The sequence below is a fragment of the Lissotriton helveticus genome, chromosome 7 (genome assembly GCF_964261635.1).
Source record: "Lissotriton helveticus chromosome 7, aLisHel1.1, whole genome shotgun sequence".
Classification (NCBI taxonomy): domain Eukaryota; kingdom Metazoa; phylum Chordata; class Amphibia; order Caudata; family Salamandridae; genus Lissotriton; species Lissotriton helveticus.
Genome location: NC_136068.1, coordinates 448,763,274 through 448,784,566, shown reverse-complemented (window position 1 = coordinate 448,784,566; position 21,293 = coordinate 448,763,274). Strand labels below are relative to the sequence as shown.

Sequence of the window (21,293 nt, the reverse complement as noted above, 5' to 3'; positions counted from 1 at the left end):
TACAGCTGGTTGGGTGCATAAACATTACATAAAGTGAAGGTGCGTCAGCCAACGCCCACACTCACAGCGCAGAGGACATGGCCCCAGAGCCGTAGGCCGAGGTATTGCTACGATCAGCATCCGGATCCCAGACTAGGTTAAAATCTCCCCCCAGGATCAGGGAGGGGTCCCCCTTCGGGATGGGTGTGTTAAAAAGCGTACAGCTGGTTGGGTGCATAAACATTACATAAAGTGAAGGTGCGTCAGCCAACGCCCACACTCACCCTGAGGAAGCGCCAGTCGTCACTCCTGAAGGGCTTGGTGTCCCCCCGCCTGATGCCCTGTCTACACAGAATCGCCACGCCTGTCTTAGTGCTTGCTGCAGCCCTAAATTGAAGGGGATATCTGGGGTGCGCCATGCGCCCAACGTCTGCCTGCAGAAGATGGGTCTCTTGGAGAAATATGATGTCAGGGTTCTGCTGCAGGAGGTATCGCCAGGTCTGCCGCCTCTTATTGGGGGAGTTCAGGCCCTTGACGTTAAGCGTCAGGACCTTTAGGGGACTGGGCAAGGGGGCAGTCATATTGAAGTTCTAAGGGGAGTCGCCTGCGCCCCTCCATCCCTCCCCCACAGCCGCCCACCAGCACAAACACCCCGCGCCAGTGCAGCTCGGGCCAAGCACCATCGTCACACTGCCCCGCACAAGTAAGGAAGAAAGGAAGGAGAAGGAAGGAAAGTAAGGAAGGCCAGAAAGTGTAAAAGTATAATAGAATGCTTGTTTATAATTTATATACGACATGGGTAGACATATAGGGCACCATTCTTGCTTTCTGCCTATGATTTATAGATGTAGATACGCTCGTATGGCTTTAGATTGGACTTTAGAAACCGCTTATGAGTTCTTTAACCTAGACAATCAGGGTAGGTTGCACTCTTGGGATGTTAATATGGTAGGATATTGAATAGACCATATATGAAATACTGTTCCACATCCATGTGTCCTTATATTAATGAAATGCAAAATGTTAATAAGTTTTTTTATAATTTTGCTAATATGTTGTATATTCATTTTAGGGAAATTATATGACCCCCTGGTTTTGACAGACGTATATAGTCTTGAAAAAGGTGGCAAGAATCAAGAAATCCCACCGAAACGCGTCAACGCTTTCCAAAATTTGTATAATTCATGACTTCCTCATCGCTGTAAATATATATATCTTCACATACATGACATTGATGTGATTAACCAGGAGTCCGAATATACTTGTAGTATTGCATAATTTCCCATGTCTTACTGTTTCTGTCTTTACTTGTGCCAATTATGCGGGTCATAATTGAATTATATAAAATTTTATTATTTGTGTTGATATGGTCTTTTTAATTGCATGTCTTATTGGTGTTTAATGTAATACCACAGTGTGAATTTTATTCTTGTATGTATACATAATAAATTGTAATTTTCTTTTTTTACAAAAACCTATTTTGTTGATTTGTTTATGAATTTTTGTTATTTAGGCCTAGATTGTTTCTTGTCACTTTCCATATAGTCCTGTTCAAGGGAATTTTTATTTCTCCAGAAAGAAGAGAAAGACAAGGAGAAAATATATGGTCCAACAGTGGCCAACAGGGCCAAGTCCAGTTGATCCCACCAACGGGCATCCTACCCCCGGGGGGTTCGGATATGCCCAGGGATGTCACTCCCTCAGGGATCACCAGGGATAGGGGCGTAGCCAGTCCCGGGGTCATCGTGGGTAGGAGCCCCAGCGTCTCCCACCCTAGAGATAGGAGCCGGGGTGCAAAACCAGGTAGGGCAGTCGTCCTCAGTGGCGTCCTGAGGGAAGGGGGGGGGGGGGGGAGCGCTCACCCCCTGAACAAGTAGATCATGAGCCGTCTGGAACAGTCTCCTGCAAGATCACGGGGTTGGCGGACGAGATGTAGCCTCCTCTCGGTCTCCCTCCAGGGACTTTATGTGGGCGATAATGTCCTGCTTGGTCTGGAAGGCAGACTGCTCATCCACTCGGGGCGAGCGGCGGTGTCGTTGGACCGTGGTCCAGGACGGTTTAGCCGTGATACGCTCCTGCCTTTGTGGGCGCACCGGACTCGCCGGCGGTGATGTCGGGAGCTGCAGAAGCTGCGCCGCCTCAGTGAATTTCCTCACACCTCTCTGTTTGGTCTCCCGCTGGAAGATGAGGGCAAAGGGATGGCCCCATTGGTAGGCGATGCCCATGTCCCGCAGCTTTTCAGTCACCGTCCTGAAGGCTCGCCGCCGCTGGAGGGTGCTGGGCGCTAGATCCTGGAAAATTTGAATTTTGTGACCCCCCCCCCCCCTAAAAGTAAGGTCCGGCTTGCTTCGCGCGGCCCGCAGGATGGACTCCTTCTCCGTGAAGAAGTGGACCCTCGTCAGGATATCCGGGAGAAGTCCTGGGCGCCCCGGCGGTCCAGAGACCGGAGGGGCGCGATCTAGGGCCGGTGGTGAGGCATCGCCGTCACCCCAAACCTCATGGAGGAGCTGCGCAACAGAAGTCAGGACATCCATCCCTTCTTCTCCAAGTGGTACGCCACGGATGCGGAGGTTGTTCCAATGGCTCCTATTCTCCAGGTCTTCTTGCTTGACCTGCAGCTCTATGTGCTGTTCCTCCAGCGCTGCCACAGGAGCTCCTGGTCCTCAGTGCGGGCATCAACTGTCTTCTCCAGGCCGTCCACGCGATCTCCCAGGTCCGTGACCTCCCGGCGCAGCTCCCGCACACAAGTGTGGACCTCAGAGCGAAGGGAGCCGATCTCCATTTTCAGTTCCGACATAAAGGATGTCATAAATGCCTGCGTTACCGGGGCCGTGTCCCCCGAGGCCCTCGGCGCCTCTGCCGCCGTTGCCCCAGTTTTGCCCCACATTGCCACCACTGAGTTGTCCCTGGGGGGCACTGTCGTTTCAGTCTTGCCCCCTCTGGAGCGCGTCATAGCCAGCGTTGATGTGACCCTGCCGGCCTACTAGCGCCTCAAGGGCTGGGGTCGGGGCTGTTGAAGGTGACAACCAGATCATGGGAGAGAGTCCTCTCGACAGCCCCCCCAGAGCACCACAAATCAGTACCCCAGGCAACCCAAACACTAGTCGCCAGGAGGCCCCGCAGCAAAGACACAATGGCAGGGTCACCCCACTGAGGCACGCAAGGTGACGGTCCGATCACAGGCAGAGCCCGTCCAGCACCGTGGGGCAGGCCTCAAGGTTCCCAGGACGGGGGCGTGGCTAGGCACGCAATGGCTGCAGACACCCACGGGTAGAGCTCCGGCCTGAGCTCCCCTTCCCCGGGCTGCAACTCCGGTATAATTATCCGGAACCGGACAAAAATGCAGGCAGTGACCAGACACCGTCCTCCGCCCCTCCACTGACTCTGGTGCGATTTGGTCGCCCCCAGCCACTCCGGGCCCCTCGGGGACAGTCCGGCCGTGCTGTACGCCGCCTGGCCGGCGGGCGCAATCAAGCGAGGTCAGGGATCGGGCCTGGAGGCGGAGCTCGAACCTCGGGGCGCGGGGTCCCACAGCAGACCTGACCCTGAAACCTGCACACAGAGACCGTCGCCCTGGGGAGCTGGCTCCCAGAGGTGCATGCTGGCACTCCAGTGCCCCGCAGCTTCTGAGGCCCACAAGCCAGAGAGTCACCCCATGATAAAAAGACACGCGCCGCCTACAAGGACCAGCTGCTGTGTGTGGCGTGGGCACTTGGCGAGCGCGGCTATAGCCCGAAGTACAAGAGGACATAGCGCAACACCTAATCACGCAGCAACTGCCACCTGATGAGTAACGCGGACAGCCATTGCCTGTGATCTGAGGGTGACGCGCCGAGGCACCATCCTTTGCCCGCTCGTAGGCTGTGGCGCTTGGCGAGGATTGCTACTGTGCACATACCACCTAGCCAGCGAACGCGACCTCGGGAAGCTGGGACCTGCAGTGGGAGGCTGGGCCTGAGGGCAAGGCCTGCAACGCGTGGCGCGGGAGGACTTCCCAGAGTCCCGCACCTGCATCTGGACGGCCGCGCCTGTGCCCAGGGGCCCTGGCTGCTGCCGGCGTGCATTGATGCTTTTGCACCACACAACTTCTGCCTCCTGGGGGGGGCCCGGACCATGAGACTGCCTCCACAACCCTGAGGCCTTTACCGCAGAGGACGGCGTGATCTTCCCGGGAGCGCGAACCCACGCTGCCACCCGAGGCGGAGCCCCATGCTGACGGGAGTGAAGCACGACCACCACCCACGCTCCGGCTGCCCAGGAACATCTCAATAATCGTGCTGTGACTGCCTCTGGGTCTCAGCGCCATAACAGGATGCTCTCTTGCCCCCCCCCCACCACATTGCTCACCGGGGGTCTCCCAGAGCCCACAGGATTGGCGCCACTACGCCGGGGGTCCACCCCGACAGGCACTTTGCCTTTCGCAACGGAGGGGGGCCGACGCATGGAGGACACTGCGCATGGACACACTTACGGGAGTCAAGTGCGTCGCAGTGGCTGCTAGCAATCTCTACGGACGCGCTAATCAACCATCCTGGGCCCATAAGCGCACCATTGAAGACACAGGTGACTCCTGACGCCACGACCCACTGAGGCCAAGCATACCAGCGGTTGGAGACAACGTGAAGGGGCTGCGTCAGGTTTGCCACTCATCCTAGAGACCCTACAAAGCCACCGCACGTCTGGACTTACACTGTCAGGGCCTTCCGCTGAAGCAGCCCCTGCGGATGGGAGTTCTGGCTGACACTGCGGGCTGCACAGCCTACCACTCTGCTCATGTCTGGAGGTGTGAAGACGCGCACGGGCACTGAAGGTGCGCAACTCAAGGAGACAATGGACAAGCTCCCGAAACCTGCAGACGCCAACCACGTGGCGACTAAATTGGACACTATGCTAGCTGCCATGGAGCGGCTGGAAGAATCGCTTCAGCTTACCCGCACCTCCTTAGAAACCAAAATCGACAGCGTCGCAATCGACCTCACCCATCTTCGAGCAGACCACAAGAAACTGGCGGACCGCACAACAACGCTGGGGGGCGCTGTAGCAGCTCTTGAGCCCCGAGTTAGCCAGACGGATAAACAGATGAAAGATCTCCTGAACAGAGTGGAATTCTTAGAAGATCGCGCCGAGGATGCAGAAGGGCGGGCGCGGAGAAACAACATCAGAATAATAGGCGTGCCGGAACGATGGGAGGGCAGAGTACCTGCGCAGCATGTGGAAGACTGGCTGAGAACCCTGCTACCGGAGGGCGCCCTGTCACCACATTTTGTGGTGGAACGTGCACACCGTGTGCCGACGAGACCTCTTCCCACGGGATCTAACCCTCGGCCACTGCTCCTTCGGATTCTGAACTACCGTGACCGAGACTCAATTCTACGTGAAACCAGGAAAATCGCGGATGTCGAGATCGACAACTCCAAAATAATGTTTTTCCCCGACTACACGGTCCAAGTGCAACGCCAAAGACACTCATTCCTTGCAGTGAAGCAACGGCTGCGACAAATAGGTCTCAAATATCCCCTCCTCTTCCCTGCCAAGCGGAGGGTGGTGGCACAGGACAAAACACACTTCTGCACTAGTCCGGAGGAAACTGAGGCTTGGCTGGACAGCGGCGTAGACACAGCACCCAGACGAGCACCGGGGTCCGCCACAACGACACGCACTCGTGGACCGCGCCGGCGCCGCAGGCACAGATCACCAGTGGTCCACCTGTCGCAGGGGTCGATGGATCTCTCCACACCTGTGGAACTAGTTCTTCTCGAGCAACAAGATGCGCTCCGCAAAGTGACAGATATCAGCGGCTCCCCAGCCTCGAACCCCGCCCTGGACACCAGCCCTAGGGCCTTCCCGAGTGATGATGAGGCCATCTATGGACTGACAGACTCCCAGATGTCCATGGAGCAACCGGATGTCACGCCACAGACAACCGATCTGATCAACTGACAGGCACCACTAGACCTCAACGGGGAGCCCCGGAACGGCACCGCTTTCGATTCTGAACATGAAGTGTAGTCCTGTTGGATTGTGACCGTAGCAGTGTAAAATGACAGAGATAAAAATATGCACCTGGAATATCAGGGGAATGCACACACCGTCGCGCAGATACCAAATTTACTCCTACCTTAAACGTCACCAGGTCCAGATCGCACTCCTACAGGAGACACATATAAACAAGGCGGAAGTGCAAACACTACGCCGCAGATGGCGCGGGCAACTCTACGCCACGGAATACTCCTCCTATGCTCAAAGAGCACTCCTATGGGTGAGACCCGGGACCCCCCTCATGGTAACACATGCGCACGCAGACTCGGAGGGAAGATTTGTGATCGTACAGTGCAGACTGGATGGACAGCCGGTGGTCCTGGCCTCAATATACTCCCCGAACACAAATCAGGGGGATTTCTTCGCGCAGCTGTCTATGAAGCTAGCGCCCTGGCACGGCGTCCCATGGATACTGGGGGGCGATTACAATTGCATACTCGACGCCACACTCGACCGCTCCTCCCCACCCCAGACCGGTACTCCAGCGCACGGCGCCATGAAAGCTCTCACTCATTGGGCAACACAATGAGACCTGCACGATATTTGGGGCACCCGTAACCCCACCTCTAAGGGGTATTCCTACTTTTCAGGAGTGCACAATCTGCACGTAAGGCTAGATAGATATGATATCAACGACCCTTCTCCCCCTAGCCACGGACACTTATTACATGGGCCGCACCCACTCTGACCACAACCCGCACGTGCTTGCCATAGCATGGAAGCGCCCGCACCCACCCATCCCCACTTGGAGATTACAGCCAGCTCTACTCCTAGATGCCCCCTTCCGAGACTCCCTCACTGCGCAAACGGCACAATACTTTGAAGACAACACCAGCACGGCGTCCTCCCCCCAGACTGAATGGGACGCCTTTAAGGTTGTAATCAGGGGACATTGCCTGGGCACACAGGGACACATACAGAAACAGCTAGAAGAGGAACTGACACACAGAGACCGACCTGCAAAAACGGGAACAGGAGGCGATGGGAGGAGCGGATAGGCCGTTACTCACAGCACACGCGGGAACATGCACGACTACTAGAGCGACTTTGCCATGTCAACTATGCAGCCCACTCGGCGCGCACGCATCACCTCAGTGACAAACCAGGGAAATTGCTGGCCTGGCTCATCAAACAGGAGGATCGATCAGCGCCTATTTCGGCGATCTGCACTGACAGGGACGAGATGGTGTATACGCCAACTGCGATACATGCGGCTTTCACGGGCCACTATCAAGCCCTGTACCGCTCCCAACTGCGGGTCCCCGTTGCAGACATCGTAGACGATGTCTCGGGACATACAGCTACCAAAACTGACGGTCGCGCAGCAAGGCGACCTAGGGGCTCCACTCATGCCCGAAGAGTTGCGTGCCGCCATCTTCATCCTATCGAATGGTAAGTCCCCTGGCCCGGACGGACTACCAGCCGAATATTTTAAAGCCTGCTCTGACATTCTGATCCCCGAGCTGCTGAAAATGTACGCAGCCGCCGAGGACTCCTCGCTCCCGCTCAACGAAGCCACACTCATATCCATCTAAAAATCCGGCAGGGATGGTACGCGCATGGGCTCTTACCGACTGCTAGCCCTGCTAAACACTGACTACAAAATATTAGCCTCCACGCTAGCTCAGCGTCTGGCCCCTCTAGTCCCTACTCTCGTGCACCATGACCAGAACGGCTTTGTGCCAGCGCGCAGCACCTCCTATAACATCCGCAGGCTATTTAGGGTGCAGGCCTACGCCGCCCGCCGATGGCCCCGTTCGGGGTGCCTCGTACTGGACCTCGAGAAGGCATTTGACTCAGTCGAATGGCCCTACATTAGGACAGTGCTGGAGAAATACGACCTGGGGGACAACTACATTGACATGGTGGGTTTACTCTCCCAAAAACCGACCGTACGTGTTCGCAAGGGCAGGCTGTTGTCTGACGCCATCCGGATGCGGAGAGGCACTAGGCAGGGTTTCCCCCTGTCCCCGCTGCTCTTCTCAATTGCCATGGAACCTCTTGCAGCCTTGCTTAGGACGCAGGGAGACGACTGGGGGATCCCGTTGGCAGACGGCTTACATGCGGTCTCGCTGTACGCAGACGACTTGCTCCTATACATTAAAGACCTGACTCGTATACCGCAGTCCCTATCTGATACTTTCCGCACCTTTGAGACCATGTCGGGACTCAAAGTTAACTGGACCAAATCTGGAGCGTACTCTTTCCGCCCAGATACACAAGAATGCAACATCTGCATCAATGGCGGGAGACTTGCCTGGTACCCTACCACGTTCAGGTACCTAGGTATACACATTTATAGAGCCCCACCTGACATCTTGGAGGGAAACCTGACTCGGGCTATCTCCTCCCTGCGTGCACAGATAACCTTCTGGAGAACCCTCCCTCTAAATGTGCCTAGCCGAGTTGCACTGACAAAGATGATAATCCTACCTAGACTTATATTATTACGCAAATATTCCAGTATATGTTCCGACCAGGGAAACCTCGCTCCGAACCCTCATCTGGAACACCGGGGGAACACCGGGGGAACACCGGGGGAACACCGGGGGAACACCGGGGGAACACCGGGGGAACACCGGGGGAACTCGCGTGGCGCTGACAAAGCTCTTTATACCCACAGAGGCTGGAGGCCTTGCGGTTCCCAACCTGGAACTGTATTACCTGGCTGCACAAATGCAATGGGTGACGGGATGGCTGAGCGGCAGAAACATAGGTGATACTGCCACAGAGGATACGCTCTGGACACATACGCAGATCTGCACGTTATTCCACCCCTGACCAAAACTCCCTGCCCACTGCAGCTACACGTGGCGGTAGCTCGCAGATGTTTTCTGCGCTGCTTGAAACTAACCTGTGAGGTAAAGCCCTATGCCCCGGCGCTTCCACTGCTGGGCCCGCCCCGAGAAGGCGGAGTGGTGACTGAGGCTATGCTGGAGGGATGGGTGCAGGCGGGAGTGGAGACACTAGGCGACCTATACGCGGACGGCATCCTGCTTCCCTTTGAGGCGATGGCCAGAGACACGGGCCTATCAGCTGGGCAGTTCCTTCTCCATACGTCCGTAGTGCGCACGCTTGCATGCCCTTGGGTAGACATGACTGAGGAGCTGCAAACACACCACTTCATACAATACCTCCACGTTATGGGCAACGGATCCCATGTAATCCACTGGCTGGCGCAGGCTCTCCTAATGCACACACAACATTCCACCCAACAGCTGCGAGACAAGTGGGCGACGGATCGGGGGAGGGTATGGAGGGACAAAGAGTGGGCAATGATACTGGCTGGCCTAGTTAATGTCCCTTGCAACTCCCGCTTCAAAACTATACAATTTCATTTATTACACCGCGCATACCTGTCGCCGGATAAAATCAATAAATACTTCTCGATCACCACCACAGCATGCCCACGATGCTCCCTGGTCGATGCGAACATACTACACATGCTCTGGGCCTGCCCCAACATACACACGTACTGGACCACAGTGACTGCCCTACTACGACAGAGCGCTGGCGAAGTCCTGCCGCACACATGGGAGGCTTGCATCTTAGGACTCTATAAGAGGAAGAAGCTCAATAGGGTGCCGGCTAGATTCTGGGCCTTGGGCCTTGTCACAGCCAAACGCTTACTGATAAACGCTGGAAGAAGAGCGAGCCCCCGCAAGCCAAACACTGGTATACCTCTTTTGACAACTGGGCAAGAGCGGAGAGTGCCGTACTGCACAGGGAGGAGACGACGGGGCACAGGAAACTCCCCATTGCGCAACTCTGGGACGATACTCTGAAGTCCTTCCAACAGGCGTGTTTAGATCAGGGAATCACTTAGATTGTACCTCCCCTCAGGCCGGCCGTGGCCGGTAGCTGGGACAGACACCCTCATGCCCCCATCGACACCCCGCCATATTAGATGAGTGAATGACATAACCGATACCCACGCTAGGAAGCACCGCTGCAGAGACGCAGCATCACCGCCACCCGAGACCCCTGCCCCTACAGCACTAATTTTTGATACCTGCTGGGCACCTCTGGGCCCCTTTCCCCCCCCCTTTTTCCCTCCCCCCCTCCGAGAAAGGCCCGCGCTCCACTAGACTCCACATGCCACATGTTCCTGCCACGAATTTGGTGGCGCACCTCCACGGACATACTTTGACACTCCTATAGATCTATCAGCCCTTTACCCTCACCCCTCCACTTCAAGTTATCTCCTTACTTTTAATTTTTCTTCCCACACCTCACAATGTTGGTGAACCTTTTCCTCTTATTTTGCCCCGACCACAACTTCCCTTCTGGTTCCGTTTGGATGTCAAGGCAGTTTCACCTGTGACATGCCTGTTATACAGTTATGAATATTATACCCTACTCTCCCCAACATGCCTCCTCTCACATTTCCCCCTTCTAACTCATCCTCTCCCATCTCGAAACTAGTCCCCAATTCCTGGTCCATCATATACCCTCCTCATCTCTCCAAACACGGGGAAAAAAACGTTAAACATAAGCTCCTATGTCTACACCATGAAATCCTCTTTGCGGATCACCACAATAGACTCAACTCCTCCGTTGTCACCAATCTCATCTTCTTCTCCAAACGCCCATCGAAGTGGAAAAGTATTTTCCTACGACACCTCCCCATCACTGTCACCCGCAAAATTCCTTACGGTCTCATACTATCTACCACCCCATCTTCCTCCTTCTTGGGCAAAGTGGACATCTCCATCTTCAACTCTGGAAACATCCTCATTCAAGCCTCTGAAAATCACCTCCTCATTTTTGAACATCACTTTAATACTCTATCCCAACTCCTCTCACAGCACTCTAATCCCCCCCTCTCACCCTCTCATCCCCCAGTCTCTTCACCTCTCCTCTCTTCCCCCACCCCCATGTCTCTTCTCTCTGACACACCCCAACAACGGGAGCACTCACGAACCACGGTTCCTCTCTCCCTCCAACCGCCTCTCCACAACCCACCCTCTACCCCCCCCCATCTCCGACATATATATCCCTCCGCCACCGATTTCCCCAACCCTCAACTCCACTGCTACACCCCCTTCTACCTTCGCCGGATCACCAACCTCTACTGCCTACCACAACCTCCAACTACTCCACCATCTCTAACTCCCGTCTTAATCATGTCTCCCTAGCCCTTAACGTTAATTCATCCCCCATATCCCCTGCGCACATAGACTTGTCCACCCCATCTCGATTATCCTAAACAACTTATTGTCCCTGTCCCGATCTCTCCTCACTCCACTAGCCCACTCGCCTCTATTGCCGTATCGCCCACAATCTCCCATTGCTCCTCACTGTGATGCACCCTCTCCCCTCCCACCTCGCCAAATGAGCCACGCCTCCCCCTTGCTTTCTCGCACACCTCCCACACTGACCTCCCCCTCTCTCCCTCCACCGACCTCTCAATTATCCCACATATCCCTTAATTTCCTGGGTACTCCTGCCCCTACTGCCTCCTCGCCACTTCCCCCATCCATCACGAATTCCCTTCCCACGTCGACCACCATTGCCCCACTTCCCTCCAACATTGATCACGCCACTCACCTTACCTCTAACTCCCTCCCCCCCCCAGGCTATCCCCCCCTTCCGCTCATTAATCTCCTTCCCCCAAATTATGCTAACTCCCCTATCCTCCCAAATATTATTAATCCTCTTCACTCCACTCTTCTCACTCAATCACTCCTTAATGTTGAACTACTCCTGACTTCTCTTGTCATTGATCTCACCTCTCACAGAACTGATGTCCAACTCCTCATTAAAGCCCACCCCTCTACCCATGATCTCACATCTGTCCCTGCGCTAATCTCTATACCCCTCTCATCACACACCGACTCCTCTATTCCTAATCCCCCCAAGAATTGCCCTCCTTACACGGATACGCTTACCTACTCCAACTCGTCCCTTTGCGATAACCCCTAAACCAGCACTCCACCTCCCCCTACCCTCCCTCTTAACCCCAAAACACCTTCCACACCCACTAAACTCAGCAAAAATCGACCATGCCTTCAGTGCTAAAACTTCCCACCCTCTACCTCTTGACACATGCCCTCCATCCATTCAATTTGACACCCTTAATAGCTCTTTGACATCTTCCCAAGAATCCCACCCTTTTACTCCCCCTAGCCTTCAGTCCACTATCCCTGTTCTCCTGGGTACCAGCAGACTACCCCTTCTTCCTACATCACCCAGATTCCCACAACAACTAATACTTGTACCCCCCCTGTCACTCATCTCAATTACCCGACCCCACGCCCTTGTCATGCATGCTGATTAACTGCCGATCGGCCTCCTCCCACGCAACTGAGATTGCGGAAACTATTCTCAGTGAAAACATAGATATAGCATTCCTTACTGAAACCTGGTTAAACCCCCATTCCACTCCTATTCTAGATCTACTGATTCCCCCTGGTTATCTCATCATTAGAAAAGATAGAATTGAACAAATGGGAGGGGGCCTTGCCATTATCTTCAGAGATAACATTACTATCTCGCTTGTACAACTGCAAGACCCATCCACATTTGAATACCTCTGCACAGATATCCATACCCCAGGCTTCCATACCATTAGGCTTCATACTATCTACCACTCTCCTGGAAACTATCTCCTATACTGAAGAGATGTCCGACCTTATTACGCTAGCATCACTATCCCACTGTAAAAACGTCTTTCTAGGAGACTTCAACATCCACTGGAATAAAAATGACGACCCTGCGGTCTCACGGTTTAACGACATCATGGACGTTACCGACCTGATCCAACTTTGCCAATCCCCAGCTCACAACAAAGGTGCCACCCTTGATGCTATCCTGACTAACAAGGAACTCACCTCCCTCTCTAAGATCCTTCCAGTAGACTGGTCTGACCATCACCTTATCCTCTTCGACTTAAATGGCTCCATTATACACCCGACCCCTACAGGCATTTTACCTTTGAAACCTACCCATAAACTTCACCTCATTCCCCCAGGCGAATTGGAATCTACCATTAAATCTCGCTTACTTCTCCCCCCTCTCTCACATAGCACCGACGACCTTACTGAACACTACAACAATTCGATTTGTGATGCCCTTGATCAAATTGCCCCTATAAAATACAAACAAGAAAAAAAACATCCCACCAAAATCCTGGTTTAACTCGGACCTTAACATGGAAAGACGAGCTCTCAGGCACTCAGAACGTACCTGGAGGAATCATCCCACCACTGACAATTTGGTGCTTCTGAGAAATGCTAGAGCACAATACAAAAAACACAGCTTCAATGAAAAAGCTTCCTATATTCGCACGCAGCTAGATCATACCAGAAACCGCCCCAGAGAACTCTTTAACATTGTTAAAAAACAAACCTCCTCTGGCCCCCCGAAACTACTAGCCACTATTGAAAGATGTGAAGAAATAGCAAGCTTCTTCTCCAACAAAGTCAACGCAATTGAACTTTCCTTTGCCGCCCCCCCTTTCAGCTTAACCTCCCCTCATACTCCACCTCCTCCCTAACTTGCATAGCGCTAGCTCGCTCTCTTCTCCCCCGTCTCAAGACATCTTCCAACCACACTCTATACCCCTCCTCCCAGGCCCCGCTCTCATACACCACCAAACTAAAAACAATGCCTCCTGGAAAGAATTCTCCCCTGTATCCGAAACAGCTATCGTCAATTTCATCTCTAAACTCAAACCGTCCTCTCACACTAAAGACCCTCTCCCCTCTCACCTGGTTCAAGAATTCAAACACATCATTGCCCCGCTCTGGACCACCATCATCAACTCCTCTCTCCTGACTGGCTGTGTTCCGGCCTCTCTTCAATTAGGTCAAATCTTCCCCATCCTCAAAAACTCCTCCGCCGACCCCAATGACCTCAACAACCTACGCCCCATCTCTAACCTTCCCCTCCTCTCTAAAGTCTTGGAAAAATGTGTCCTTTCCCAACTTGACAACCATATTATCTCTTTCAATCTCCTTGACATGTTCCAATCAGGCTTCAGAAAAGGATGCAGCACTGAAACAGCCATGCTCAACATTGTAAATGTAAATGTAGTTGAGCTTATATAGCGCACAGCTACCCGCAGTGGGTTTCCCGGCGCTTGCTTAGGGAACCCGTCCTGGTATTCCCCTGTGAGATATCAGGGTATCCACAAGGTGAAAGTCAGGCATCCCGCCGCGAGGGGCCGTTGTGGAGATTAAGCAAGCTATTGCCCAGAGTCGCAGAGTGTGAACCCGAGAGTCGAGGAGGCACCGGGGCGAGAATTATCGAGTCTGTGGAATTTTTAGCCCAAGACCCGCCGAGGCGGGGAATTGAACCCTGGTCCAGGACCGATCTCAGCTTCCGGGTCTGCTGCCTCTAACCCCTGAGCCACACTTCTCCAACATTACTGAAGATATTCACCTGTCTCTTGACAGAGGTGAATCCTCTCTGCTAATCCTCCTGGACCTTTCGGCAGCTTTCGATACTGTACACCACTTTACCCTCCTCAACACCCTTAAAATTCGATTTGGTTTTGAGAGCACCGTACTCTAATGGTTCTCCGCTTTCCTTCAAAACAGATCCCAACAAATTAAGCTCAGTCAATTCCTCTCCAAACCCCAACCGGTCTCACTTGGAGTCCCTCAAGGCTCTATCCTCTCCCCAACACTATTCAACCTATTCATGGATCCATTAACCCTCATTATCAAACAAGCCAAAGTATCCTATCACCTCTACGCCGATGACACCCAACTTTACTACAAGATCAAATCCCACAATGACATCCTCCACCTCAACGACACTTTGAATAAAGTTCAAGCCTGGTTCCACCTCAATCATCTTAAACTGAACCCTAAAAAAAATGAAATCATCCTATTTAGTCCCAAGGACAACCCTTTCCCTATTCAACTCTGGATCAATGACATCACAGCTCTTAACTACCCCCTCTCCACCTCGAACTCTGTCAAATCCCTAGGCATCAGTATTGATCTTAACCTTAATCTCGTCCCACACATTAAAAATGCTAGCAAAAGAGCCCTTTTCACCCTGCATCACCTCAAAAAACTTAAACCCTTTATTCCCACCGATGACTTTAGAATCGTTGTCCAATCACTTGTCCTGTCCAAAATTGATTATGGTAACGCAACACTCGCTGACACCCCGAAAATCCACCTGGCACCTATTAAATGTGTTCTCAACCTCGCCGCCAGACTTATCTCCGATTGCAAAAAATTCGACCACATCTCTCCTGTCCTTAAAAACCTTAACTGGCTCCCAATCGAAGGAAGATCCACATATAAGATTGCATGTATCACATACAAAGCCCTCCACCTTAACACCCCTTCTTATCTGGCTGACAAATTACAAAAAGCTGGGTGCTCTAGGTCCCTGAGGAGCACGAACTCCCTTGTCCTAATCCCTCCGAAACTCAAATACAAAAAAAAACAATCCCGTGCATTATCTGGTAATGCCCCTACGATTTGGAACTCTCTCCCCAAAGACCTCCGCTGCAACCCCTCCTACCCTCTCTTCAAAAAAAGGCTCTAATCACTTCTTCGACAAATACTGGGGCACGTAAGGTCTGACTAATGATGCCCGACTCCTGCCCCTCTGCTTTCACCTCACCCCACCCCGTTTCCCACCTCTCTAACCTCCTCTCCTCCTGTCCATAACCCCCTATTTCCCTTATTCTCTTTACCCTCCTTCCTCCTCTCATTCCTTACCTCTCCTCCCCTCTCGTATCCTCCACCATTATCTGCACTCAGCTATGACATCTTATTAAGTTACCTCCTTTCCATGTTGAATGTAAATTTTTTGGGGGAATTCTCATGATTAATACTCACTGTGAACTTGTTAATGTATGTATATTGACCTTGTAAAGCGCTCTGATACCCTCGGGTCCAGTAGCGCTATATAAAACTCTCAAAATAAATAAATAAATAAATAAATAAATAAATAAATTAGTTGCTGATACCCAATTCCCCCGCAACGTTCTTAATATGATCATACAACGGGGGATACATTACATATTGGCTGACGAGAGTGACCTAGGGAAGGCGTGCAACTGCAAGAACATGCCGCCCCACACCACATCTCATCCCCACACCCCGAGTTACACTGCTAATAGCACCATACGACATCGCATTCTCCGGCAAGCGCCTTCTTTCTCATGTCCTGTCAGTTTTGCAACAAGAACTACGATATATGTGTTCAATAACTCAACATGTATAGTCGCTGCACTGTATTGTCGTTATGCAAGTTATATGTACCATCACCTCGTACAAAATGCATACTCGTGTAATGTAAATGAATACTACAAAACTAATAAAAAGATATTCAAACAAAAAAAAAATCAAGGTTCCCAGGTCAGGGGGGGTTCACAGTACAGGCTCTTAAAGTCCGTCACAGGGGGGGGGGGGGGAAGGGGGAGCCCCAGATACACAAGGCGGAGGAGCCGACCGGGGGGGGGGGGGGGGGGTTTCACCGCGTCATCACCCGCCCAGGCCTCTCAGTCCAAGGCACCGCTATGCGTCCTCTCGTAGTGGGGCAGCACTGCCGACCCACCAGGGGCCCCCGGATCACCAGTCACAGGCACCAGCCAGCGCTCCTCGCAGTAGGGGTCCCCAGATAGGGCAGAGAAGGGCCACCCGCCTCTCGCCGGGTCTGCTCACAGGCCAGGGGGGCCCCGCCAGCACCAAGGCCCCTGCCCAGGGCCCAACAGCAGCAGGCGCAGCTCCGCCGCCGAACGCTTCGCCAGGGGGGGGCGCACCTCCAAAGCCCGCAGCTCGCTACAGGCCAACGAGCAGTAGCCGTGCTATATGGGAGCTCACAGGATCACAGGCGCCAGAAGCTCCCCACCACAGGCAACAGCGCGGGCCCCCACCTCCACCCCCACTCTTCACCTCAGGGGGGTCGCCAGTTCTGGGCAGGGCCAGCACTCGTGGGGTCGATCCGCCCACCAGGCGGGCCACCCCGGCAGTAGGGAGCGTTACCAAGGCTCCGGCTGCAGCCTTCCCGCCACTGTCGCCCCCGTCACCACAGGGCCACACCGCTCATCAGGGTCCCCGCCGTCATCCGCGGGGGGGGGGGGGGGAGAACAAATGGCTCGTGCTTCCACTTTTAAGCATTTTTGGGTCATTCTGTGATTAAAATAAATGCATAAAGTGGAATATGTTTCTAATGTCGATAGCTCATATTAATCGTTAAATAATCATGTGTATCCATTGGTTGAATTACATAACATAATAAGCTGTGTAACTGGTCAGTGAAATGCCACACAAATACTAAAGATTGGGATGTTTTGCGCATCCTGGCCACACCTCTAACTCCGCCCACTGATCCAATCCTCAGGTTATTCCCGCCCTCTGATTCTCCGCCCACAGTTCCCCTACTTTTTTTTTCCCCCACTTCGACCACTGGTTAGCACCCACTTATAAATAGGGCTTAAAGATTATCTTCGCTTTTCTGGCTTTCAAAGATAAAAAAGCGGAGATAATGCCCTTGTTAATATGCCCCAAAGCGAGCATATCCACAAGCATATTTTTGACTACTGCTCCGTGTATGACAACGAAACAACACTAATGCTCAGCACCAAAGCTTACTCTCCAGCACTTGCATGCATTCTTTCCGGCGTAAAACACGACACATTGTGTCATTGAAAAACTACATTCTCTTCGGCTTCAAAGTTAAGAAAGCATTTACGGCTCGTGAAATCGGTGTGTTTCTTCGATACCAATGCGAACAGAACACCGGCGGTTACGAATGTGCACTGAACCAAAAAAACGGTCCACACTGAGGGCCCGATGTAGGTCACCAAATACCGGTCGGTAACGGCCGATTGAGATGTAGGGGGCATTATTTTACAGAATCGGTAAATTTACTGATTCTGTAAAATACCGATTCGGTAAATCCCAGATGTAGGTAGCACTGTTTACAGGGCTACAGGCCTTCTGAATTCGGTATTTTATCACCCAATACAATTGTGTGGTAAAATACCGAATTCAGGTGTACATGCACATCTGTGCATGCACACCTGTGCAATGTGACACACAGACATGCCCTTAGGGCATGTATGTGTGCCACATGTCACATAAGCCTGTACTTGGGTTGCTAGAGGGTGTCAAAGTGACACCCCCTGCACCCTTGCAGGATTCGGTATTTACCATTGATTCCTATGGGCTTCAAGGCCCATAGGAATCAATGGGAAATAGCGATTCGGTATTTACCGATTCGGTAAATACCGAATCGTACAGAATCGGTAATTTATTACCTACATCTGCCTGCTTCCGATTTACCGACTCTTAAATACCGAATCAGTATGATTCAGTATTTAAGAGTCGGTAAATCGGAATTACCTACATCGGGCCCTTAGTGCGGTGCCAATATCATCTCTGACGCTATCGGGACAATGCCATCTCTACTAAAACGTGATCTTTGCGCACCCACCAGTACAAATTAATTCTTAGGAACTTTGTTCAGGGGGGTACAATGCCCAAATCCAGTATCTTCGACACAGGAGAAAATCTCTAAGCATATAAAGCAATAAAAAAAATAAAATCACAGTAGAGTGAAAGAACTACTCAATACTCGATGCTATCCTTTCTTGTTGAGGTAAAGCGCCCTTGACCTCGGTATGCAGCAGCATCCGCAGCAATAACGTTAGCCAGGAAGGTGTATGAGAGGCCTGGGGCAAGTTAATACGACGTCAATGATTAAACGGAGAAATGTTACCAGATGTAAATAATGATTACAGAGGCGAATGGGTTGTGTAATAGGGCTCACAATGTATACCTTTCCCTATGCAAATCAACAAGCATCAATAGTAAACACACGTGGTGTACACAGTCCATCCCCCAAAAACTGCTGCCATCAGTTACAAAACACTGTACCATCAGTACGGTGACGGGAACGGTATTATGTGTACTGCAAATGTCAACGAAGCGGAGCCACTGATTAACCCCATCTCGCCACACCCCGAAGAGGAACTTAACATAGAAACGACCCCTCCCCTTTCTCTCACGATAAACTCCTCTACACTGAAACCCTCCTCCTTCAAACCCCACCTTGTATCGCACGTCCTATTCCCTCACGCGTTGCTGACCCACCCAGACCATCAAGGGTTCTCTCTTCCTCCCGCCCTCTTCTTCTACCTCCCACTCAACACACAATGTTGTAACACCCACTCTGCATTCACTGCCACTCTAACCCGAGGAACTCACTATATGTACGCCGCCACTGCCCTTTCAAACCATAACAAATGTCCCCAGTGCCACTCCCTTGCCAAACCCAGCAACACCCTCTGACCTCAACCCCAGGGCGCTCACCACACCATGCCGTATGCTCCTTCACCGATGTAGTGCAAGTCGGTATACCGCGGCCCTACATCAAAAGGCTGGCCCTTTACGCTCTCCAGGCCTGGCCGAGAAGGCGGGGGCACTGGAGGAGATACTGCTGCTGTAGCTGCCATGGCCGTCGAGCTCCGTCTCTGCCTGCTGCTGCGTCTGTCAGGGCGAGTCACCTCCGTCACCGCGCATCGCACGTCAGCCGCCGCCCAGGCAACTGCGCACGCTCCCCTGGCAACGGCGCAGAGCAGACAAGCGAGAGGGAACGCGGAAGTAGGGCTTGAAAGCAGACTAATCATGCTGGCTGGCATTTCAGTGCGGGCTTTTTTTCTCTAATGACCTTCATTCTGCAGAAATGTAGTCGCAAATGTGTTTTAATATCCACGCAAAAAACATGTACACTAGCATATTTATATTTCATCTCATTTTGAAGTAATTACAAAAAAGCAAAATTTTGAATTTGTCAAATTGAAACAGAAACCTTTATAAATACACTAACGAGGCCATTTTACTAATTTCTACGGAGCCATATAAATAGGTTCGTTTATATTTGATTTTTTCACGTATTACCGAACAATTACCTCTGTAATACGGCCATTAAAAAGAATATCCATTTTCGAAACATTTGTCATCGTCTTTTAAAACCTGAACTAATACCGATCTAAAATTAACAGCTGCTTCTACGTACTTTACAGCGTGCTTCATATCGCCTTGCTTCTATTTTCGTGTCCCTTTTTAGAATAACATTTTTAATTTGCATTTTCTGATTATTATTTTTTTGCAATATACATGAAATAGGAAAAAACATTGTTCCGCCATGTTTGCTTGCTGTAGGGCGGAGCCCCTTCTGTGTCATATACAATTTGGAACGCCTACGGAGAGCTCCTGCAGGAAGAGGCATATGAAAAGATATGGGGTTTTTTCTTCCAGGAAGCAAAGTCTGTTTCTTTCTAATAAAGGAATAATTGTCTGCTGAAACCCAAATTCAAAGGAAACATGTTAAGCAGTAATAATGGAAATTAGTCAATATCTTTCTATAACATTTCCAAATCAGGGGCGTAGCTTGGTCAGTAAGATTGGATGGGTGTGAACAAAATAACCACAATTGGAGCAATTGACAGACTGCAGCATTTGCAGAGGTGTTAGTTCAATGCATCAGAAACATAACTTGTGCTTTCTTCCTTTGTGCAGTGGTAGGATTGTTGCTTAAGCAAACAATCACTATCCTCTAACCTGAGTTAGATTTTTATGGTCTTGTCAGGTACTAGCGTATAGCATGACTACCAATTCTCATCAAAGCTAGTGACCAAAGAGTAGCCAAATAATTGAAGGATCTTCTGAACCCACACTCTCTACAGGATCCCACTGAGTCAGGTTTACACCCAGATCATGAGACAGAAAGTACCTTGTTAGATATAATTTGATTATCTTTAGTTCACTGCAGCCAAAGAGAATTTCACTCTATTGGTCGTGTTAGATCACTCAACAGGGTTTCACACAGTGGACATGATTAGTGGTTGTGGTGTAGCGCTCTAGTGCTCAACACCACGTGATTGCGCAAAGCATCCTGGGTGCGCCGGCGGCCATTTCGCACAGGGAGCTCTACGTGCAGGAGTGACCCGGGCGCTCTCCCTCTGTAATTATATAATAAAGAAGTTTCTTGCGGAAAGCATTGCAGCCGTCTTATTTCCTGGGAACCACAGCACTACAAAGTGGCGACAAGGCTGGTGCTCGAATCGCGCCCCTGCAGCGCTGACCCGTGAGCACTCGTGATTGAGCTGTTGCGCTCAGCACAGAGATCCAGATTAAGAGGGAGAGCGTGGCAGAGTGATCCGGAGCACACGCAGCGCCACCAACGGCATTTTGGGTGCGCTCACAGCTTGGAGGCAGCCATCAGGAAGAGTGCTGTGCATGGAGACTCTAGAGCCCTGTAACCCTGCAAGTCGAGCCTTGAAACCCAGCTCCTCCACA

The 21,293-nt window shown here is 51.8% G+C and overlaps 1 protein-coding gene across 1 annotated transcript in view; it reads right to left on the bottom strand.

Moving 5' to 3' along the window:
- The window catches only part of LOC144768591 (mitogen-activated protein kinase 1-like), a 347,633-nt gene extending 328,097 nt beyond the window's left edge, over positions 1-19,536 (bottom strand). Inside the window, exon 1 of the mRNA XM_078652385.1 lies at positions 19,305-19,536. Coding sequence (XP_078508511.1) covers positions 19,305-19,447 — 143 coding nt within the window. The 5' untranslated portion in view covers positions 19,448-19,536. The remainder of the gene's footprint in view (positions 1-19,304) is intronic.
- Positions 19,537-21,293: the final 1,757 nt, after the last annotated feature.